Source organism: Squalius cephalus (genome assembly GCF_949319135.1).
Source record: "Squalius cephalus genome assembly, chromosome: 17".
Lineage (NCBI taxonomy): Eukaryota > Metazoa > Chordata > Actinopteri > Cypriniformes > Leuciscidae > Squalius > Squalius cephalus.
In genome coordinates this window covers 33,089,816-33,115,402 of record NC_137138.1, presented here as the reverse complement: position 1 = coordinate 33,115,402, position 25,587 = coordinate 33,089,816, and the positions used below count along the sequence as shown (strand labels likewise).

General features: G+C 38.9%; 1 protein-coding gene across 2 annotated transcripts in view; it reads right to left on the bottom strand.

Moving 5' to 3' along the window:
- Positions 1-902: 902 nt before the first annotated feature.
- The window catches only part of sh3pxd2b (SH3 and PX domains 2B), a 48,594-nt gene continuing 23,909 nt past the window's right edge, over positions 903-25,587 (bottom strand). Inside the window, exons 4-14 of one of the 2 annotated variants that reach the window (XM_079847001.1) lie at positions 22,421-22,497; positions 14,222-14,313; positions 12,879-12,904; positions 12,581-12,616; positions 9,462-9,596; positions 9,216-9,317; positions 5,266-5,383; positions 4,982-5,178; positions 4,556-4,602; positions 4,332-4,457; positions 903-4,253 (exon numbers count right to left, since the gene is read on the bottom strand). In XM_079847001.1, coding sequence (XP_079703127.1) covers positions 2,691-4,253; positions 4,332-4,457; positions 4,556-4,602; positions 4,982-5,178; positions 5,266-5,383; positions 9,216-9,317; positions 9,462-9,596; positions 12,581-12,616; positions 12,879-12,904; positions 14,222-14,313; positions 22,421-22,497 — 2,519 coding nt within the window. In that variant the 3' untranslated portion in view covers positions 903-2,690. The remainder of the gene's footprint in view (positions 4,254-4,331; positions 4,458-4,555; positions 4,603-4,981; positions 5,179-5,265; positions 5,384-9,215; positions 9,318-9,461; positions 9,597-12,580; positions 12,617-12,878; positions 12,905-14,221; positions 14,314-22,420; positions 22,498-25,587) is intronic. The other variant, XM_079847002.1, reaches the window with a different exon arrangement.

The window sequence follows — 25,587 nt, the reverse complement described above, 5'->3', positions numbered from 1 at the left end:
TCCCTTCATTCATCCATCCATCATCCATCTCTTCATTCCTCCATCTATCCATCCATCTATTCATTCCTTCATCCATCCATCCATCTATTAATTCCTTCATCCATCCATTCCTTCATTCATCCATCCAAGTTTACACCTATAAACCTAAATTACTCGGTACTTTGTTTGATTTTTATGAATCTACTCATATAGCCTAATCAAAAGCTTTTCAACAAAGTTTAATATTTTTATTAGACTATATCATACTCTTATTATTATAACAGTATTAGAACAGTACAATTTTGAATTATTAATATTTGTTTTCTCTTTGAATATATTTTAAACTGTACTGTGATCAAAGCATCATTACTCCAGTCTTCAGTGTCACATGATGATCCTTCAGAAATTATTCTCATATACTAGTATGATTTTTCTTCTGTATTTTGATGAAATAAATACAGCCTTGGTGAGCAGAAGAGACATTTCAAAATAATTTTGTATAACAATAACAAAATACAAATATATTTTGAATAACAAAACTTTTGACTGATTGATTGATGACGCATATTAATGAATGAACATTAGCCATTAACATTGTAAAACAGTTCACTAATGTACATTCAGTGACATGCAATAAACACACTGAACTGAATATGATCGGCTATTCGTGTTGCATTTAAAACTTTGTTAATCTTCTTGGCAATAATAAAAAGAAGCTCTCCCCCCAATTTCAAGGCAATGTGTTTGCATAATTTGATATATCTCCATGATAGTAGTCATGTATATTGGATTAGATATTGATATTAGTCCATAGTCTATATAGATTTAGAAGATTTTATAGACGTATAGATATTTTTTACTGCAAGAAATACATTTGCTTGTCATTTCGAAAAAAAAAAGAAAAAAAAGAAACAACTATGCATCCGTCTCTCCTTTATTGCTACCTTTCAGGAACTTTAAACTTGCCAGCTTTATTTCTTTCTCTTTTGTCAATAAAAAGGAAACTGGATATAAATTTACCAGAAACTCAAATATACAATTATATAAATGGAAGACAGAATAAAGTGTGCAGTTGATAACTCTCACTTACAATTTAATATCATAATAAAGTGTTCCCATGGGATTGCTTATAATAAAAAAATAAATCATGTTGACTATTTAAAATGTTTATTTGATTTACATATTGTAAAAAAAAAAAACAGTTAAAAGACAAAAATACTATTAACAAAACATCACACACAAAAAATAAAATAATAATAACAATAAGGTAACCTATGTCATCTTGCCTTTGTTCCTGGTTGGAGAAACACATTTTAACAGTCATGTTTCATACTTACAGTGTTTACCCTCTTCGCTCTGTTATCCTTCATAGTATTTTTCTAGCAAATACCTCTCAACTATAGAACACCTGCCATTATCCTTTCCTCACTCAGGCACTTGCATGTGTTGCACGTTTAACGATGGACTGCTTTTATGGATGCATTTTATAGCAACCAGGAGCTAATGACCATAGAGCAAAGTCAGCATATGATTTCTGGTGCTCCCAGTATTGTCAAGTCCCACTGGGCACCTCTTGAACACTGTTTTAGTTTTCTGATAAACAAATGAATGGAAAACAAAACACAAAATATTTTTAGTAACATAAAATACACATTTCCAAATGTAGTGTTAACAATAAACATGTTTATCAAATGTATGCTTGAAACCAGTCAAGCATGAATGTTGAAACATTTGACAATGATTGTAAAATATCTAAGCACATTAGTCAATGGTATGAAAATACTTTGGGCAATACTGACATATATAAAAGATTGACAATATTATGGCTGCTCTGAGGTAATCCATTATTCACTAATGTGGACAATTGGTACTGCAAAACAGAGTTGCTTTTTATATCAATGTTTGCAATAACATTTACATGACAGAAATCAAATAGAAATGAAATAAGAATAGAAATGGGTGCCACCGTTCTGTAAACCTTAAGGCCGTGTGTTTATACATTTCTTGCTTCTCCTCATTCCACACCTTCCCTTTACTCATCAGCTCCACAGTGCAGAGTCTATAAAAAGTGCAGCTTGAAACCAAACAATTGAAAATTAAAGTAGATAAACACGCAACGTGATCTGTAGAGTTTTATAGTCTTAGAACCTACAATATTTATGATTATTTGTACTTGGCTGTAAACTAAAAGACTCAAAATGGAAACGTAGCGTTATAAAGCTAGAGCGTTTAAGTTCTCCAGGCTTGATTTGAAGCTCCAACTTGCTTATTGTAAGGTTTTGTAGTATGTGTAATATAGAAGCATAGTCGTATTCTAATCTAGACTCAATCTGCTGATATACACTGCTCAGATATCAAGTTTTACTTATTTGCATATACAGTACTACGCAAAAAGCACAGAACGCTTTGCATATTATACTGAGGCACAATATCATGGAGGCTGTGAAAAGTCATTGATATATTGCTAGTCACTTAAACCTTTAGCGATACATATAAGGTTTGATTAACATAAGAATGCGCAAGTAACAGCGCTAACGTATGAAAGCACACTAAAAGGGAGAGTTACACAATTAAAAAGCAAGCAAACTAATTATTATGGCCTGTTTGAACTTGCAAAGGATGGAATGTGATTTAAAAAAAAAAAAAAAGGTACCCATAAATAAAGATGTTAATTAAATAAGGTTTTCTTTAGGCAGCGATGCCGAGAGTACCTAAGGTTTCTTGGTCAGGTAATTGGAAGGAATCCAGCCCTCCATCACTGGCCCATCACTCACATTTTTACAAAACCACCAGCCGCTACCACTTCTCTCCAGCACTTCGAAGACAGCGCCCTCTTTAAAGCCTGGTGTCTGCTCGTCTCCTTCAAAGTCTGCCACGGCTAAGAACAGCTCCTCTTTGGCTGGCTCCTTGATAAGGGGAGGGAGTTTGTCTCTCGGAGGCCCTGGTTTTTCTGTCTTAATGAGGGGCTTTGGTGGCACAGGTACTTTGGGCTTGGGTTCCTCCTTCTCTTTTTCTTTGGAGGCTGGCAAGGGGAAGGCTTTCGTTTTGGGTGGCGGCGGTCTGTTCTGAGGAGGGGCAGCCGGCTTGGCTTCCAGCAAGTCTTTTTGAGGAGCTTTGGTGTCTGTAGGACTGGCTGGCTCTGAACTCTTCTTTGGTGGTGGAGGCCTTCTAGGGGCCACAGACGGCCTCTGGGGAGGCTCTTTTGGTGCAGGTGTCGGCGGTTTAGTTGTTTCTGGTGGGTTATGGCCGTTTTGTTGCTTAGGGGGGAATTTTGGCTCTTCATTTGTTCCGCCATTATTCGGGGGGTTACTGGATGGCATATCGTTCTGTTGGCTGGGATCACTTGAATTGCCACTGAGCTCTGGAGGCTTAGACGGACGAAGTTTACTCCGAAGGTTCGTGATGTCCAGCTCACTCTTAGCTACCGGCTCTGGTTTCACTGCAGGGGGGGGCTTTGGTCTGACCACTGGTTTCGGCTTCAGGAAGGGGGCTGGGCTGGCCGAATCAGGCTTCTCTTCAAGTGAATCGGGTTTGGGTTTGGGAGGCTGCTTGGCCACATGCTTTAGGTTAAACTTTTTCACCTCCTTGGCTGAGATATTGTGGCCACACTCCAAGCCCATTTCATTGCGCAGATAGAGTTGCTTGTTCTTCTCCTCCTTCTTCATCTCTGGGGGTTTGTCTGGTTTGAGAGGAGCTGCTTTTGGCGTCACCAATGGGACGATGACTCCTGGGATTGGTGGTTTGGGTGGGAGAGGTTTAGAGATGTCTACTTTGGGTGGGAGAGGTTTAGAAAGGTCTACTTTGGGTGGGAGAGGTTTAGAAAGGTCTGCTTTGGGTGGGAGGGGTTTAGAAAGGTCTGCTTTGGGTTTGTCCTCCAGTTCCAGGCTCTTGTTGATGGATTCTCTCCTTGGAGGTAAAGCCGGCTTCTCTTCAGCCGTAGGTGAGGATGGAGGTGGGGGTAAGGGCGCAGAAAAATGGGAGCTGCCCTTGACCGCGTTGGGCTTCCATTCTCTTAGCTTGGAACGGGTGGAAAATTCAGAGTTGGATGAAGGTTCTTCTGGCAAGGGTTTGGACCAACTATGTTCAGAGTTGGTATTATTGCTTGAGGCATCATCAAACTTCAGCTGACCCATCTCACCAGGAAGGGGAGCCAAAAAGTTAGGCCTAGAGGCATTGCTAGTCTTCTTGTATTTATCAATGAATGTGACTGGAGCCCAGCCTTCTTTTTCATCAATCTGAATGTACCACCAGCCACTGGAGTTCTTCTCAATGACCTGGGAATACAGGGTATGACGTAAATGTAGAGATGCATTTGGAATAGCTAGATGTATTCGAGTAATATGTTGACTCACTTCAACTTTCACTCCCGCCTGAAAGCTAATGCCATCTGGAATGGTTGTCTGAAAGTCAGCGATGGTGTAATATTCCTCCTCTACTTGCGGCGGCACTGGGGGTTTAGGCAGGTTCACTCCTCGTGGCTGGAATTAGAGACAGTTAGAACGTCAAAATCTTGAGTATCCTGTAGAATCTTTTAGAAATATTTGAGATGCAATTGTAAAAGAAGAATCACCCTTACTATTGTAAGATCCCGGCGTGGTGGAGGTCTCTGTCGAGCTCCTGCTTCTGCAAAAGAAAAGAGGGCAGAGTTTAGAGAGCCAACAATCTTTTCAAGCAAGTCTCTCTCACTTTCATCTGCTCTTGTTATGGTCGCCACAGTGGATCATCCGCATGTTTATTTGGCATATGTTTTACACCGGATACCCTTCCTGATGCAACTCAGCACTGAGAGTGCACTACAATCTCAAGCAAGTAAATGGAACTAATCAGGCCATTGTATTTTTGAAAGACTCAACTATTTTTTACTTCAGCTTGGTGCCTTGATCACTCTTTTGGGAAGTATTTTGCAATAATGTCTGGCTGACTGTACATTAGATTGTACACACAGCATATCTGAGAAATACTAGATTTTTTTGGGATTAGAATCAAACAAACTGTTGCTTACTGCGCTTGCTGTCTGAAAATGGTGAAAACCGGTCCCGCTGATTCTCCTTGTTCTCCTTGTTGGCATTCTGCTGTTTGCAAGCCACGTCTAGGTCATTAGTGCTGGCATGAACGGGGCCACCAGCCGCCATCTTCTGACTGAGAATGTCAGCCTTCTTCAGATAGGATGCCGGGGCCCAGCCCTCTTTTCCTTGGTATCTATGGGGTGAAAGGGGCAATGCTCTATCCAAGAAAATGCTTACGTATTTTTGTCCTTTTTCTGAGTACATTTGCATTTGTTTTTACCTGATCTTCCACCAGCCTTCCAAGTTTTTCTGAATGACCTCAACAGTCATGCCTCTCTCCAAATCAATTTCATCTTGATCACGTGCAGAGTAAGGATAGATTGCGGTGTACTTTTCCTCTGAGGAAAACGAAAAGAATATTTCAACTTTTTTTAGTTAAATACGCTGTTCATGAATAACATTCAACCACTACAGCCAATTTACCACTTAAGTTTTCTCTGTTTTGCACAAAATTAATACATATAACATCAATGTTCCACTAAAGCTTGACAACCAGAAATTATCCAAATACTTTTTTTCAACATTTTGAACAGTTTATCATTGTTTTATTAATAGATATGTGCAATTCTTTATCTTGATTGAAAATTTTGCTTGTGATATTTTTCATTACCATAAATGGCACTTGAATATTTTCTTATCCAATGCAATGACATCCATTCATTTTCTTAAAAAGATTAATTGAGCTTACAATGCTTTCATTGTTTTGCTAAAACAGTTGAACGGAAACGTGGTAAATTTGATATTGTGGTAAAATTTTCACTTTTCACATTTGCATTTAGATTTTACAGTAAATGAGTGCTTGCAATCTGCATTTTCTCTCGAGCTTTGTCATGAATAGCAGTTGGAGGAGGTTGGGGGAGGATCTGATCAGACACTCAACAGAGTATTGACAGCATAAGCACATTTGCTGGGAAGAATGATTATTTTCACATGCTCACAACAAAATCACAATCTAAACATAACACGACTCCACCCGGTTTAAATGCTTCTTATATTCATGCATTCAGTTCAGTATTTCTCCATTACTTTAATATTGAATACAATATTAGCACAACACAGTATGAAATCATTCTGATTTACTTCTGATATAATTAGCAGAATACCGAACTCACATTACTGTAAGTATTTAACTGTGTAGTACGTATTGTAATACAAAAGAAATGTAAAAATACTATTATTTAAAAAAGAAAAAGAAAAAAAGACTAACACACAGGTGACACCACTTCTTCTGCTCTTTGCTTGTGTGATTAATTTGTTTAAATTGTGATTTTGTTTTATTGAGTTTTCATTACAAGTCATGCATCCACTAACACCATTTATTTTTCAGGAGCATGAGTTATTTCATGTGCTTTGGTAATTATTTTTGTAAACAAGATATAACTCAGGAAATAAAGTAAAAGGAAAGTATTGTACAAATAATAATAATAATAATAATGACACCTGTGTTACAGTTCCCTGATTCATGCTTTGTTCAGTTCTACACCACATACAGTGCAGTGCATGCAATGGCGCATGCAGAAGTCACAAATGCGGGGGGTGGGGGGGGGACCATCACAATAGAGTGATAAAGTGGTATGCTTTCCACCTTGGCCAAAGCCTGTGCTGAACAGATCCCCTAAAGTACGCCGGCGACCAACGTGCCTCGGCAGTGACCAGAATCTCCGGCACACTCCAGCAGAGAGCAAGCAGACACATGTGAAAACCTTCAGGTCACGTTTCTTTATGTTGGGCCACCAAATATACAATCTTTGCCATGTAGTGCTGAAGTAAAACTAAAAACTGCACTTAAATCTGAAAAACTCCATCCTTCTCATCTCTCTCTATGAATAACATCCGAGTAAGACTTCCTTTCTATAACTTCGTTGAATGGTAAAGTGTGTAATTTTTGCATCACTAAAGGGATTAGTGTCAAAAGTCTGGAGTTCCTGGGTTCATATAATTTGCTTAAAGGGTTATTTCACCTAAAGAAGATATTTTAAAGAATATTGGTAATCAAACAGTTGACGGTAGCCATTGACTTACATAGTAAGAAAAAAAAAATACTATGAAAGTCAATGGCTACTGTCAAATGTCTGGTTACCAACATTCTTTAAAAATATCTTCTTTTGTGTTTAGCTGAAGAAGGAAACTCATACAGGTTTAGAACAACAAGAGGGTGAGTAAATGATGACTAAATATTGATTTCTAGGTGAACTATCCCTTTAAGCAATACATATGAACCCAGGAACTCCAGACTTTTGTAAAAAAACAACAACAACAACTGGTTTGCTAACTTTATATTGTTTGAGAAGGTCTTTTATACTCAAAACTTGCTCATCAAGAGTCATCAAAAGTCTGATCTCTTAAGCCCAAAGTATACAGTGTGTTTTACATGTACACTTGGGTATGCATACAAAGTGCAATGAGATTGAAAACAACAAACTACTGGAGTCGGCGTCAACAGCAGAAGAGTTTCAGAGATACACGGCTCTAGTTTAAGAGTACAAAGACATTTTTATTGGTTATATCTTTTGGAAAGAAATAGCACAGACACTGGACAAGAATAACACTTTCTACTGTGCATGTGTTGAGTGTTTGCGCACACTATCAAATGGAGTATACCTTGAAAAAGGTGACCCGTTTAGGCTTTACGTATACGCTAAGCATTCACGTCAAAACTAAAGTATACTTTGGGGTTTTGAAATGTAAAAGCACCTTCCCTCAACAAATCTTACTATTTGAGGTATTAAGGCTATGGTATAATTCATTTTCTGTGGTCCGCTTATCTTAAGCAGAGCTTAACGTGCAAGCCCTTTCTTTTCAAGTGCTCAAATCACTTGCACATGCTGTTGTTTGCGCGGACGCAACAAACAGTGAACGGTGTGCTCAGACATCAGGGGATACTAGGGCTACTGGTTTCTTGAGGTCACTTGATTGAGCCAGAAGCTGAGACTTTCAAACAGAGCAATGCTGTGAAAGTGGCACAAAAATAGTGTTTCACAACCTATTTAAGACTTTTTTCCATGGGCAAAAAAAGGTCCATTTTCTATTATCAATAGCACAGCAGAAGTCACTTTCAAAGCAAGCAACTTTCTGTAGGTCAGTGCGGCAAATAAACATGGCCAACTTGAACACAATGCAAAATTTACATGGGGAAATCTTTTACCTTCAAGCAAAATTCAAGACTGTGTGGATTTCTATTGACATGACAGCAACTTTACACTTATAGGGTCTCATTTATGAAACATTTTTGTGTATATCGTTCGTAAAGCCGTTCTGACGTAAATTTTCGGTGTTAGTTGGTACGACAGAAATTTACACCTGCTCCCTATCACACACAAAGGATGCGTAAAACATTTGAATGTTCTGTGTTCTAATTTAGGCAAACTGTTGACATTGCATTTTGATGCACTATGTACCATAATAATATTTCACAAGTTTTTTTTTTTTTTTTTTTAACTGTTACAAATCGTCATTGTCGATTTGTAACACTAACACTCGTCATTGTCACTTTACACAGCGGTCCAATCACAGTGAAGGAGGGGCGGGACAAATACTACACCGACCAATCATCCTACTTGTACAATGACTGAACAACAATGGAGAAGTTAATATTGCTAGTTACTGCATTTTTATATAGTTGTAGTCAGAATTAATGGCACCTCTGGTAAATATGATAAAAAAATGGCTGTAAAAAATAAATCTGCATTGTTTAAATAATGAAAGGTTAGATTTTTGAGAATTTTTTGAATGAAAGATCAAAAGATTTTATTTTTTACATCCATTTTTGATCATATTCACCAGGGGTGCCATTAATTCTGACCACAACTGTATATGGACGGGGATTATGCTAATTATGAATGAGCGTGCACACGAGCCTTATGTACGAATGTTTGGAATTCATTAATACACACACACGCTTAACTACCGAATATGTGGTATACAAAGTGTTTGTGAATCCGGAGGAGAGTTTTCGTAAAGGTTCATTTTACACACATTACTTTTTATATTTACGAAAGTTTCATGAATGAGGCCCATAGTCTCTGCATTAAACATTCAAAAAATTACACACTTCACCTTTAAGAGAACCCAAATCTGAATAAACAGGAGGTGGCACTTTTTGTCAAATTGTTGTAGACATTTTATTCAGGTGAGACTGATGTGGGACATTTGATGACATGCAGGACTCACCTTCTTCTGCTGGAAATGAGAAATCATCAGGGTCATCCTGAGCTTCCAGACATGTGGCTGGTACCCAACCTTGAGCATCATCGGAGCTAACAAACCACCAGCCTGGGAAAGGAAATAATAAATGCCTTCTCAGGTGCTCAAGCCCACAGAAGAAAGAAAATCATATGGGTTTGGGGCATCATGAAGGTATTCATTTAACAGAACAGGTCTGAATGACTTAATGGCGATAATAGTGAAGGATCCTACCGGACTCATTTTTCTCGATGACTTCCACTATCTGCCCCACGTACAGGCTGACCTCAGAGCTCTCCTGTTTCTCGTAGTCGGTGACGGCCACGTATTGGTCCAGCATCAGCGGGTCAGCTGAGGACGAGTCTCCTCCTGGAGGGACAGAGCGGACAGGTATCGACAACTCTCCTAGCGTGCCACCACCATCACGACAAGAGAAGAAGGAAGCAAACGTGATTGGAAAAGATCAAAGCAGGAAAGCCAGAGGTTTTAGTGCTGGGAGTCTTGCAAGGAAACAAACCCACACCAAATCAGCAACACTGCTGCAGCAAATACACAACAGAGCAGAATCATTATCAAATGGTAATTGTCATCTTGATTAATCTATAAAGCACATTTACCTGAGCCTGAACAATATAATCCATGGTATAAACAACACCATTGCAGTGCATGATATTAGTTTGGTGATTTGTGCCAAATCATTGAAGCAAAGACTGATTGTGTTCCGGCTGAATTAATTTGCCCATTTCTGTGAATGATTTCGTGAGGGACTTTCAAAAACATGTCTGTCCATCTGAACTATTTCAGTGATCTCAGTTTGGGTTGAAACTCCAAATGTTACACTAACACTAACTCCTGAATGTTGGACAATGAAACTGAAACCTGGTCAATATTGTTTTGGAGGATTCATGCCGATATATGCGTGGCCTAGTGGCCAATCTTCACTGATTTTACACTCCATCAGTAATAGCCGAGTGTGAAGGTTGAGTTAGAGGAGCAATGGCACAGCTGTACATAAAATATTGCAATCCACACAATATAATGGGAGACATATCCGAGTTCAAAAGAGCACAAATGGTTGGTGAGTGTCTCGCCGGCTCATCTGTGATGGCAAGTCTTTGTGGTGTATCGAGAGCAATGGTATCCAGGGTGATGTCGGCACACCTGGAGTGTATCCAAAAAATAAAACCACAGCTGCCCAACTCTCCTCCCATGTTTCCACCAAAACTGTTCATCGGGAAACTCCAGAGTCAAAGTTCATGGTGGGGCTGCTGTAGCCAAACCTTTGGTCACTCATGCAAATCCCAAATGTTGGTTTCATTGGTGCCAGCAGTGCAAATATTGGGCTGTGGACGATGTGAAACATGTATTGTTCTCTGATGAGTCCACCTTCACTGTCTTCTCTCCCACATCTGTGGGAGTTACGGTGTGGAAAAGCCCCAAAGAGGCTTCGCACCCGGACTGTTACTGCTCAGAGTGAAGGATCAGTGATGGTTTGGGCTGTAGGATCAATACATTCCCTTCTGTGCTTGATGGACACGTCAATGCCAAAGGACTACCGAAGCATTCTGTGCACCTAATGGTTCAAAGATTGCACTGCCTTATATCAGCATGATAATGCATCAATACTCACAGCAAGGCTGGTGACAGAGTGGTTTGATGAACATAAAAGTGAAGTTAAACATCTACCATTGACTTCTACTTTGGGATATTTAGGAGGAGCAAGTCAGAAAACGTTTTCCTCCACCAGCATCACACAGTGACCTAGTCTTGTGTTGCCAGACCTTCAGACTGACGCCAGAAGGTCTGGACTCCATCGTGGCTTTCATTGGCCAAGAGGCTGTTTGACTGACATGTAAAGCATGTAAATCACAGTTTGTTTTGTTCCACGCCATGTTTAGAGGGGCGTCTGCTTATATGCTCCTGCAGTTAATTGAAAGATTAGATGGGTTCACTCCTCCCGAAGTTATGTTTGTGAACCTCACTTATTGTGGTCTAAAACCAAGTGTTTCAGTTTCATTGTCCAACCCCTGTATATCTATATATTGTCCCCAAACCTTGGAACGGTAGTGTACACATTTGGTGAAACTGCTTGGCTAACTTAAATCATATTAATATGTTTAAACATAAAACAATTCAAAAATGAAAATTGTTATGATTTTCTCTCTCTTGTGTTATTCCAAAGCCATGAGATGTTTAGCGGGACGCTCCTTTCCATACGATGAAAGCAAAACAGGGGCTGTCACCCTAAAAAAGGGATGACAATAATAGCCACTCGTGTGCTATATTCCAAGTCTTCAAAACTCATAAAACAGTGAAATAGACGGTCATTTAAGCTGTTATTCACTGATGACCTTCTTCTGAAGCTCTGAAATCTCAGTTGAGGATTTTCAAACTTGGTGACTGAAGACAGATTGTGCCAGGTTTGACGTCAGTGATACCAAACGCCACTAGTTCTTTCAATTTTGTGAATGCACTTGGTGAATTATGTTTAAAATGCGTATCTGCTCCTCACACAAAGCTATCATATGGCTTCAGAATACTAGTATGGACTACTACTAGTTCATGTGTGATTTCAATGCTTAGAAAAGATATGCATGACCACTTTTCAAAATCTCTCCTTTATGGAAGAAGGAAAGTAATACACATGGCTTCGGAACAACATAAAGGTGAGTAAATGATAACCAAATATTCCTTTGACATAAAGCATCCTGACTACTATAGATGATATTCCTCGCTTCTTATGATTTTGAAATCATTCACAGATAAAGTATTATTTCCACTAAATTAACAAAAAAGATGTTGTCTAAAGCATGTAGAATTCTGAATGACTGTATATATAAATCTTTAAGCCCTGATGAACATTTTAATCACAAGGTTAAAGAGAGCACAATTCATTCATAAGAACACAAAAACCACCTCTCATGCACTAAGATATAAAATACTAAAGTTATCAAGTTTGAGAATACCGTAGTACAGGATAGGTTAAGAACACATCTGCCTCATATTCTAGCTCAAAACATATGCTTTTGAATGTATTTGTATTTATTTGGTGTTGGCACTGCTCTCTTTTACCTTCTGAAAAAAAAAAGTGTTAGCTGTGTTACTGCTGAAACCACTACTACTATAGATGAACACTAGAACTTTTAATCACTACCATTACAGACTAGTGTAAAAACTATCCTGAACAAGGGATCTGTGAAACGGTCCTCTAGTAAACACCACCACCACCACCACACTGCCATGCACATCACACAGGAACTGAGCACAAAGCTTTACCCGTGCCCACCTAAAGAAGAGCCGCACTTCGAGGGGTCAAACACAAAGAGCATGGCTAAGCAAGTATCTGTTACTACCTCTCTTTAGGAAAGAAGACGCTCGCTCCACAATGCCTGATGAGGGAACATGAATAAGAGCAGGAATGAGAGAGTGGGAAGGTGGAAATGTTCAAGTAACAAAGGAATGAAAGCATCCACATTTAAGGGTGGATTTCCAAGTTTCTTGGATGATATTGTATCTCACATGAAATTTTGACTTTAGGGATCTATGAAGTGCATGGTCACCAGAGGGCACACTAACCACAGTCAAAGTGAATTACAACTCCAAAAATCCAACTTACTCAAGGCACTTTCTCAAAAAAAATCAGTTCCTTACCAGATTTCTTTTTTCCACTGGGTTCCCTGTAAATAAAGACATTCAAGTTAGGTATTTATAATGTTAAATATGTTTGTTTTTTTTGTTTGTTTTTTTAATTTTATGCAGTATCCTTGATATTCTGTTATATTTTGGATGATATTTTATTTTTACATTTTCAGTTTCCATTTGAAAGTTTTAGTAATTTTAATAGTAAATAGTACAAAATAGTTTTTATGTCATTTTTATTAGTTATTTAGACAGTTTGTCTGTATTATCAATATAGTTTTAGTTTTTAGTTTATTTAGTTTTAGTTATTTTAGTACTTAAATTGTATTATAATATTAAATTAAATTATAATTATTTCAGTTAATGATTATTTTATTTCTAGAATATATATATATATATATATATATATATATATATATATATATATATATATATATACACACACACACACACATATATATATATACATACATATATATATATATATATATATACATATTCTAGTAATAAAATAATCATTAACTGATACATATACATATATATATATATATATATATATATATATATATATATATATATATATATATATATATATATATATATAATGATTTTAGTTTTAGCTATCGATAATAATATAAAATGAGCAATACTATAAGCAAAACATAACTAAGCAATAAATTGTGGGTCAGCAAGAGTTTTGGCAGAGAAAAAAACATTTTAGATGTATTATTAATTCAGTCATTTTAACAGCGAATTTGCCATTAATGTTTCAAACTGGTTGGTAATCATGATTATTTTTGAGTTTTCCTCACCACTGTCACCTTTTGCTTGATTGCTTTACACAAATATTCACTCAAGCTGCGTTGGAAAAATATTTACATGTGATAAATATAAATTCAACTGAAAATGGTTGTCTTCGGGTAACACATATAGCTGCATTATATAATAGTGGGTAGAACACCAAATTGGTGTTTACATGTGACGAGATATAAAACTGCTTTAATATATTTAGGAAGGGGTCCCTGCAAAGGGAGGATCATACTTGGGGGTTTTGGAAAATCTCTGTGCTTGTGAACACCTACAAGATGACAATAAATGTCTCTAAATAAATGCTTTCTACACTGAGAACGCCAGCTCCTCCACATACTAATGATCCAGACTAGCAATAACAAGCAGCAAATCATGGTTTTGTCGAGCTGTGGTGTAAACTAAAGGCTAGTGGTGATTTCTTTTTTGACATTTATTGATTTAACAAACAAACTGCTCAATATGAATTAAGGCTAGTTACGTTATTAAGCTATTATTACGTTATCGATTATTTACTGATTTTGAATGTGTGTGTGTGTGTAACTCACTCTTTAGGTGGGTCCAGGTCTTCAGGACGTGTCTCAAAGAACACACGAACCTCCTCGCATTGGGAAATATACACCGGCAGCTGGATCAGAGCCTGAGAGGACAGTATTCATGAATACTCGTTATTATGACGGACATTCAGAAAAGTGAGTTGTTGATAAGAAGATCATCAATTCACGTACACTACCGTTGTTCAATTTCAGTCAACATTTATGAGGTAATAAAACAAACCAACAGAGGTTGTTTAGAATAAGTCATTTATTCTCCAATCATCCAAAGAAAAGCATGCAAAAGTCAACCCCCTCAAATAAAAACACAGTTCCCACGGCTTCCCTTATACAGAGACACATTCACGATGAGAGCGATTCGCAGTGTCAATGTCACTGGAAGTCATTCGTGTTTGTTTTCATGTATATTACGCAGTGCCTCGGTGAGATCCAGCGATTCAGAACGCCTCTTACACGTAAAATCACTGACATTATCCTCCAAATCTCAGTTGTACGCTCTCATATCAGAGGCATGACATGAGGGCAGTTTAGCACTACTGAAGGCAAGCTGCTTTATCAGTTGCGAGTCTGAAATCGCAATGACCCAAATGAGTTTTCAGCTCAAAAAAACAAAACAAAACTGCAGACTTCAATTCTAGTCCCACATTAAATGCAGCTCAATGTGGCTTCTGGCTGACACAAGATGCTTTTTGCAGTTATATATTTTGGCAGAGGAGCTTTTATTTAATAAAGCTGAGTGCCTCGGTGTCCTTCAGAAGGAGGTCCCGTCTGTCCACGTGCTGAATTATGATGTCTGACCTGACAGGAATTTTAAAATTCAAAGCTCAGACGCTTCTGCTCAAGGTGCCCTTTCCATATTCAGAATTGCACAGCCTGAGCCAAATTTTCACAGTTGTTTTTTTGACTCGCCAAATAGACTTAATGTGCACATTTGCGTGTTTGCCCAATGCTCAATTTTCTTAATAAAAAAGGTGTTTTTTTATGCAAAACATGCTTATTTTATTAAGAGAAGGAACCATCGGAGGCTTGTTCAAGGCTGATGTAAGATTTTCCTCTTTGGAGGAAAGCATTGGGTTTGCATGATGATTGGATGGATATGGATCTTATTCATGTCGGTTTCCATGGATATCACTGATGTCCACAGATTGATGTCTCCCCAGGGTACAGTATCTGACCTCCCTACATTTCAGCATTCCCTGAAGACACTGGCTATATGGAGGCCAATTATAGTAAATGGACTCGATTGGGTGCTCTTTACTGTGGGTGCATTACCTAGATTGTTTTATGCGAGTAGTAAGTGGAAGAGAGAGAAAGATAAGACTGTTCATGTATATGCCCACATAAGGCCATGGGTGGTTCATAAAGGAATAGGTTATTGCTCACTAAATACTGCAGTATATACTGTAAACTGCCTAACTATTTAAATAATATTACTGCATGTGTTGTCCAGTTGTATCTTGTAAGTTTAACCCTGTAAAGCCTATTTTGAACAACATGATCCACAACTTTGCTGAAAAACAGCAGTACTGTTACAAAAATCTCTTTGATTTACATTACAAGCGATCAGAATTTCATCTTTTTGTCCATGTATGAGCTTTTTATTCTCCATATTATTTTATATCATACTATATGAGCCATAAAAGCTTGTAAAATTCATTGGGTCTCATTCATGAAACATTCGTAAATATACTAGTAAATATGTGAGTGATTTGCGCGTAAAGAGACCTTCCCGAAAACTCTTCTCCTGATTCACAAATACTTCATAAATGTCAGATGTGATAGTGAAATGTGTGTGTGTGTGTGTTAATGAATTCCAATCAGTCGTAAATGGGACACGCGTGCACGCTCATTCTCAATTACCATAAATCCCGCCCATTAAATCCGACTGACAACTATATATGGGCATCATATTATGACACCAAACGAAGGATTTCAACATGTCTTCTCAAAAGCGAATGAAAAAGAGAAATTTCTCAGATGCAGAAATTGAAGTTTTATTATCAGAAGTTCATTCAAAACGCCACATTTTATTTTCACGCTTACATAGTGGCGTATCAGGTCCTAAATAAAGGAAGCTTGGCAGTATATTACAGATGCAGTTAATGGAGTTTCATCTGTTAATCGAACAGTCCCAGAAGTGAAAAGAGTCCCAGCCCTATTGAAAGTAATTCATTATTTGATTAAAGTGTTCCGTTTGCAGATGCTATTACTGGCTCTCATAATAAAAGCAAAAAGAAAAACCGTATGTAATTACTATATATAATATTTTTTCAAAATGCTGTGTAAATATGCAGCCTTATTAATGAGCAAAACATTCGGATGTTAAACGCACTATTTACGCGTGGCTGGGAGCAGGTGTAGATTTCTTTCGTACCAACTAACATTTGGAAAATACGAACATTTTAATGAATCCGAAAATTTACGCCAGAACCACTTTACACACGATTTACACAAAAAATCGTTCTGCTCGTGTTTCATGAATGAGACCCATTGATTCTCAAAAAGAACATGCTTTTTTTATTTATTTATATTTTCTCTAAAGGTTCAATACTGTTCCACTTGAAAAAATTTAATATCAAGGTTTTACAGGGTTAAATAGATATTTTTCAATCAAAACTAACTAACTAAATAAAAACATAGCATTTTTTTTCCCTTCATGTTTTACTTTTAGCAGTCTGATGAAGAAAAAAAAAAAAGATTTGATAAAATTCAGATTACCAAAAGCCAAACAAGTTCAGAAGCAATTGCTAGTATACCTGATTATCCAATAAAATAACCTCTGGGGTGCCATGGATTTCCATTTACCCGACAAAACAAATATCTTAACAGCATTTCTGACCTTTCACCCCAATTAATATAGATCATGTTCCAGCATACAAAAAAGTGAGTAGGTCAGCTGACGGGGCATTCACACTGACAGTTATTAATGTGCCGGAGAGTCTCTGTGCTGTTGGTTGCTAATAGTGGGATTTCGCACTAGCTGTATCTGCACTTCATGACATCACAAATGACCCGCCACTCACACACAACTCTCAGTGAAAAGAAATGACTTCAGTATCAGGAAAGATTCAATCCTGATCCTCTTTGGACCTCAAGGGTTAGCTGTTTGTAATGCCTGATCAGAAGTGTCCATCATAGTTCCTGTTATACTCTCACCTAAAGGATTATTAGGAACACCATACTAATACTGTGTTTGACCCCCTTTCGCCTTCAGAACTGCCTTAATTCTACGTGGCATTGATTCAACAAGGTGCTGAAAGCATTCTTTAGAAATGTTGGCCCATATTGATAGGATAGCATCTTGCAGTTGATGGAGATTTGTGGGATGCACATCCAGGGCACGAAGCTCCCGTTCCACCACATCCCAAAGATGCTCTATTGGGTTGAGATCTGGTGACTGTGGGGGCCATTTTAGTACAGTGAACTCATTGTCATGTTCAAGAAACCAATTTGAAATGATTCGAGCTTTGTGACATGGTGCATTATCCTGCTGGAAGTAGCCATCAGAGGATGGGTACATGGTGGTCATAAAGGGATGGACATGGTCAGAAACAATGCTCAGGTAGGCCGTGGCATTTAAACGATGCCCAATTGGCATTAAGGGGCCTAAAGTGTGCCAAGAAAACATCCCCCACACCATTACACCCCCACCACCAGCCTGCACAGTGGTAACAAGGCATGATGGATCCATGTTCTCATTCTGTTTACGCCAAATTCTGACTCTACCATCTGAATGTCTCAACAGAAATCGAGACTCATCAGACCAGGCAACATTTTTCCAGTCTTCAACTGTCCAATTTTGATGAGCTCTAGCAAATTGTAGCCTCTTTTTCCTATTTGTAGTGGAGATGAGTGGTACCCGGTGGGGTCTTCTGCTGTTGTAGCCCATCCGCCTCAAGGTTGTGCGTGTTGTGGCTTCACAAATGCTTTGCTGCATACCTCGGTTGTAACGAGTGGTTATTTCAGTCAAAGTTGCTCTTCTATCAGCTTGAATCAGTCGGCCCATTCTCCTCTGACCTCTAGCATCAACAAGGGATTTTCGCCCACAGGACTGCCGCATACTGGATGTTTTTCCCTTTTCACACCATTCTTTGTAAACCCTAGAAATGGTTGTGCGTGAAAATCCCAGTAACTGAGCAGATTGTGAAATACTCAGACCGGCCCGTCTGGCACCAACAACCATGCCACGCTCAAAATTGCTTAAATCACCTTTCTTTCCCATTCTGACATTCAGTTTGGAGTTCAGGAGATTGTCTTGACCAGGACCACACCCCTAAATGCATTGAAGCAACTGCCATGTGATTGGTTGATTAGATAATTGCATTAATGAGAAATTGAACAGGTGTTCCTAATAATCCTTTAGGTGAGTGTACATTTATGAGATTGTATAAATGCATGAGAAACGGAGGTTGCAGATGAAGGAATATCAATAACACATTATTTATTTTATCCAAAATCCAACAAGGAAATACTCAGGAGATCAAAGGAATAAGCTATGAACACAACCACGTAAAAACAAAGACAATTAACACAGAACGAAGAACTGAAGGCTTAATACACAAGGGAGGCTGAAACAGAAACTGAAACAGGTGCGTAACATAAATAGTAACCAAGGAAACTAGTGAATACAGACTGCCCTGAATACAGACAGCGAAAAATCAAACTAAGGGGGCGTTTACACTCTATTCAACTAAAAAAATGAATGCGTTTTGGCCATTCATTTATACCACATCGGCAATTTGGGGGCCTGAAAACTCAAAGTTTCAAAGTTACAAAGTGCATGTTTTTGAAAATGATACCACTATCATCTCTGTGTAAACAACAAAAATGTAAATTTGTGAAAACTGTGACATCATGCGCATACATAATACGTGTTCAGTCTATAAGCGCGTAGTGTTACTTTACAAAGCAACATCGCCAACTACTGGCCCGGCAGCAGAATACAGCATTTTTTTATTTGTTTTCGCGGATCCGTGTGAGCGGGGATCGATTTGACAACGTTGTCGTCTGCACGTGAAAATCGCAAAGGGCAAACCTTTCGTGTTTAGTACATCGTTGTCGTGTAAACGTACCCCAAAACTTAGCATAACAATTAGTTAGCATGCTAGCCGAAAGGATAAACCCTGCATCTGTATGTGCCTACTTCACAAAAAAAAGAAGACAAAAAAAAAAGCATGTGAAAAGAGTAGTATGTCTGAGTTCATAGTATTCATATAACATGTACCCAGATGACCTACTGCTTCCCGCAAGTTTCCGAAGTGCGATTTGATGGACAGGAGTTGTGAATGGCAGTTAAGTAACACAACTGATGCCATAAATAGCAAGGCAATGACAACATGGTGGATACAGTACATCAGGATTTCATTCATACCACACATATGCATACAAGGCCGCATTAATGCACGGGCTTACCTGGGCTGAAGCCCAGGGGCCTCCCAAGTTCAAGGGCCTCCCATGTTCAGGTTCATGATGAGCTGAAAAGGTCATATTGTTTTAACTTGTCAGATTTTGTCGTTGTATGTCGCTAGTCGCTTGTGGAGTTGGTAGACAGTGCTGTCGCTCTAATGTTATTGTCATGGTGCGTACACCAAACGCGAAAAGAGCGTCTGGCGCGAGTGATTTCAATGTTAAGTCAATGCAAAGACGCGTTTACGCGCATCTAGAGGTCCCGCGGCGCGAATGAGGCGTTAAGGCTGATTTATAAGACTACAGTTTATAAATTTATTTACGGTGCGTGTCCACTACAGCGGCAAAAGTCCGCTCAGTGCCGTTTTTCAACACACGGACAGTATAATCATCAGCGATGCACGCGATTACATTTAGAAATAGACAAGCTTTGTTTCCAAATGCACCAAGCAATGATCCTTTCAATTTTATAAACTTTTATAAACCCAGCCAATATAATCACAATGAACACATCCAAAATAAAATCTTTAACATATAACAACTGCAAAGCGTCTAATTTGTAAACAAAATGATTTACGCACTAAATCCAGCATAAACTCACTGAGACTGTCGACAGTTTCTTTTCCATCCATCATTTTATTATATCCATGTTTGTGGTTAGGTAGTCAAATAAATCATATAAAACAGTGAAATCGCCCTCGAACTCTTCTGTCTTGCCTGCAATGCACTCCAGACGGTGACGGGAGCTGAGCTCCACTGAAGGCTTCTTTCCTATTTGTCGCTCGCGAAAATCGCTTCTCATTTGCATAAAGTTGAAATTTAGTTGCTGTGTGTGGTTGTTAAATAAAGTGTCTTGTGTTTATGTGCTCAGTGATATGTTAATAACAATATTAAAATTGAAAACAATATTAAAAAACTCACTGTTGTAGGTCTCGAAAGAAACTAATGCATTCTGTGATGTAGATTAGATATTACACTTTTTTGAAATTAGACTCTATAAATCGAGGGGATGGGGGGCCTACAAAACCTCTCAGCCCCGGGGCCTAACATTAGGTTAAGGCGGCTCTGTATGCATACTATATAAAACATACGGATAGCGGATAATCCTTCAGTTTAAATACAAAAAACAATTAAATTCAATTTAAAAGACATGAATTTACATATTTTCATAATTAGGAAGACTACAAAAATGTTGAAAGCAATACTGAAGAAGATGCAGGACATTCTTTCAACCACTGGTCTCAGTTATTTGGGGTTCAAATAAAACTGACTGTCTAAAATAACTGTCTCATAAGACTCAGTCATTCGTAAATCAGACTGCAATGATCTAACTATATGTTTTTTTCTTCTTCTTAATTTATGCACCTCCAGTTTAGGCATCATTTCTTATAGACAACCACAACAGCACTGATTCATCAGCTGACAATGACATAGTTACAGTCAAACGTGTCTAATGAGAGAGGAAACGAGGTAAGAGTCACAGATCATGACCGCTCACACAGGCACCTTAAAAAAAGAAAAACACTAAAAGCAACATTTTAAAATACAGTTTCCGTTGGAAACAGCCCTTTAAAAAGTCAACAAAAAGCCATGATGTGCTGACGAAGGCTAACTCAGCGCAGCTCCAAACCCCTGCCCTAAAGAAGACATTAGGCTGCCAAATGTGGATTCCTAGCTTTTTTTTCCCTCTTAACCCTTCTACCAAAAGCCCAACAGTCACTTAAGACAGAACAGTCTTTCATGTTAAGGCAATTCAAGTCGCACAGCAGACCACCTCATAAAAACTGATCTGAAGATGAAAAATTACTATTTGATCCCTCTGAAAGTCAACCTACTTCTGGTTCCTGCTTACCTCATTGAAAAATCTCTGTAAACGTCTTATAAAGGCCAGTTTGTTACAAATAACTGAACTGAAGCTATGCTTTTTGAAATGGAATTTACACTGGCTAAAGGTCAGTTTACACCTAGACGAATATTTTCAGAACGATACAAATTTTAATTTGAATGAATGGCTGTTAATGCGTCTGTTCAGACCAACTTTTTTTTCCATACCCTCCAACAGCTTAAAGGACGAGTAAAAAACATTTTTATGAAAGAATTCATATAAGGGTGAAAATACTCTTAGGCATCATTTTTGACTTGAAATCTTGAAAAATTAAACATTTTCAACTATTTAAAAAAATCATCACGTTCTGGAATAAAGGTCTGAACAACCTTCACATGCATTTTGGTACAATGTGTGGTGGTGAGTTTTGTTTTTTACTAAATTAATTAGAGAACATTCTTTTTTCATTATTTACTGAAAATCTTCCCATTCACAGTAGAGTATCTCTCATTTATAATCTGCACTTCCACATATTCAAAGATTAGGTTTGAAACGTTAGAACTTATGCTATTTGCTGTCACTGGCGTCAAATCTGATGCGACACCTCTTGACGTGCCGTATTTAAGTATATTGCACTGAATGAGATTCAAGAGCTATGGTGCTATTGTGTCCTTCAGTCACTGGTCACTGTCTAATGTCATTGTATGGAAAAGAGCAGCTTGGCAGTCTGCTAAATTTCTCCTTTTGTGTTCCATTGAAGAAAAGTAGTCATACAGGTTCAAGATGACATGAGGGTGAGTAAAGTATGACCCAATGTTTATTTGAGGTGACTTCTGCAGCATGGACTGGGCATTGAAATATTATAAATGTAAGTATTTAGTAGTGTTCATTTTATTGTGTAAGACTAATGCTAATCACAGGTGAGCTGGTTTGTTGTGTGTACTGTTTGTTGTCTAACTTACCCTACAGTACTCGTTTATGGGTTTCAGGCGTTTCATGGCCACGTCTCTGATGTGGCTTCTCCTGAAGAGAATCTTTCCTGTTGGGAAATGAAGACGATTATTATAAACACACCCTGCATTCATCAGCATCTTCATTCTCAAATTCATCAGCACTCTTTACAGGGGTTTAAAGACAAAAGGGAAACTTTTGGGAATGTCCCTTCATGCTTCATGGCCATTTTATCAGATGTTGGAAGACCACAAGCATGAAACTTGCCCAAACAAAGATTGTGGCCCATAAAACAATACCAAGAAATGAACACAAATGAGACTCTTAAGTTTTATGAGTCATATCCTGCTGAACTAAACCCATGTACTGTGGTCCCTTTTTGCTGAATGTAGTAAAACATTTTTTAAAAGTGAAACATGTGGGAAAACAACTAGGCTATACCACACAAGGCCCTAGGGTCATAGATCTTTTAGCAATGGCACACTCAGAAGAATGAGGCTGAAAAACACCTTGGTGTGTGTGATGTGGTGTGTATGTGTAAATGTGTTGGGTTACTGCCCCGGACCTCATGTGCTGAGTGGAGCTGGGTAGAGTCCACACCCTCTCACAATGGCCTCAGATTGGTCAATTTACAACAAACCCTGTTACACCTCAAACGAATCAATGATCAAGGCAACCATTTACACCTGGTATTTACATGTGACTCCTGTGACCACTTGTGATCAGATTTCAAGGGGAGGATCTCTTTACCAGGGCCATAGATCTTAGGGGTTGTTTATATGGCACCGTTTTCTTTTTATGAGTTTTGACCGTTCATTTTGGGTGTCTATAAACGCAAACTTTTAAAACCGTATATCAAAGTGCACGTTTTTGAAAAAAGTCTCCAGTGTAAACAACAAAAACGCAAATCTCTGAAGACGATGAGATCATGCACATGCGTATTACATGTTCAGTCTACAGTGTGTCATTGCCATCTAATGGCCTGGCAGCAGAATACAGCGTTTTAGACGTTTTCGCGGATCCGTGTGAATGGGGGTCGTTTTGACTATGGTGTCGTCTGTACACGAAAAACTCAAAAAGGAAAAACTTCTCCATTTTAAGCATATCGTTGTCGTGTAAACGCACCCTAAGCTTGTATGCATTAGTGCTTTTTTTTTTAAATAAGTATCTGAACTGAAGCAATGCTTTTTGAAATGGAATTTACACTGGCTAAAAGTCAGTTTACACAGTTTACATTCAGTTTTTTTTTTTTACAGAGATATGTTCTAATCACTTTTCCATTGCACTGTGAAGAAAACTGGCCAACTGAAAGTTGCATAGTGATTTGGGTACTAGAGTGTACCAGAACTGTATTTCTGCTTTTCTATAAGCATCATTTCCTCTCAGAAAGTCTGCATTTCTATTCAGCCTATCTGCCGTTTTAATGCATTGGTCTGAACTGACAAATCAAATGTGAAAATTTGACTGAATTTTTGCGACAAACATTTGTGTCAGTGTGAACAGGCCTTAAATTGTGCGTGTGAGAGAGCAGTACAGTGTCTTTTAATTTAACATATTTTGGTTTGACAAGGACACTTAACAATAATAAACCTGATAACTGTCTTTCACAATAGAAACATGTGTATGAATATATATATATATATATATATATATATATATATATATATATATATATATATATATATATATATATATATATATATATTGACACATTTATGGTGGCTTAGAAAGCACACAACGAAGGAGATAGTGAAAAATACAAAGTCTTTAACGCGAAAGAATACGACTATGTTAACACAAACAATAAACAATAACTGACAAAGGACAGAACAGAAAATGGAGTATAAATACACATAGTAAATGAGGACACTAAACAGGAACAGTAGGATGAAGATTAACAAATCAGAAACCATAGTAACTAATGAGAATTCATAAAGAAATGACAGGAACAACTAACTGGAACATAATTGTGACATTATGCCCCCTTGGAAAGGTGCGTCCTCGCGCCAAATAATGTGTAACTGAGGAGGGAGGGAGCTTTGGAGGAGGGCGTGGAGCTGGTGATGGACAGGGACGACCTGGAGGAGTAGGAGAGAAACACCATGGTGGTGCCGACAGTGGGAGGAGCCAGGGTGGAGCTCTGGGTGAAGGGCTGAGCGGAAACCTGAGGGGGCGATCGATGTTGGCGGAACCAGGGTGAGTGGAGGCACTGGCGGAGCAGAGAGGCCGATGGACCAGGGCAACTTCGATGGTCTAGAAGCCTGAGGCTGAGCTGGCGGCTCACGGGACTGAAGTGGCAACGGGGATTCGGCTGACCAGGGTGACGCTGGAGCGAGCGAGGATGACAGGGAGGACGGAGGAAGGAAGGAAGGAAGGAGCCGGATGACGGTGTAGGGGTGGAGTGGGTGTAGGCACTGCCAGAATCCCAGAAGTCCATTGCAGAAGATGAGCGATGACCACCAGAGGCTGACCTGGAGGGACGAGTAAGCCCAGCGGAGTCTCAGGGCAGACGAGCCACGGAGATGACGAGGAAGCATAGAGCTGAAGCAAGGTCGATGGGCTGACGGGTCGAGATGAGGATTTGGGACTGGAGACAAAACGTGTAGCCGGGGACTCTGGCTCATGCCGAGCTGGCGGAGGGGAAGACTGAGGCAAAGCTGATGAACCGCATGGAGCAAGTGGCGGGGGCAGAGCTGGGAGCTAGACGACACCAGTGGCACCGACAGATCCCATGGACTGGCCGTGACCAGCAGGGGAAATGGGACCAGAGAAGTCAGGCACGACCAGGGCATTCAAATATCTGGACGGGACCGGCGAAGAAGGAGAGAATTCGAGGTTGGGGATCTGGGTGGGAACTGGATCTGTGGACCACAGATCTATCAGGTCCGGGACCGCTCCTGGATCTGGGGTGGACTGATCAGCACGCTTAGACTCCGGGGCATCGATGGTATCCGGATCTGGTTCCTGGACGAGCTTTGTGAGTGCCTTAGGATCGCTGGCTGTGAGGGAGAGGCCTTTGGAGGGTTGGTTATTGTCACATTTATGATGGCTTAGAAAGCGCACGACGAAGGAGAAAAATGCAAAGTCTTTAATCCAATAGCAAACACAGAATAATACGACCACGTTAACACTGAACAGAAAAGGGAGTATAAATACACATAGTAAATGAGGACACTAA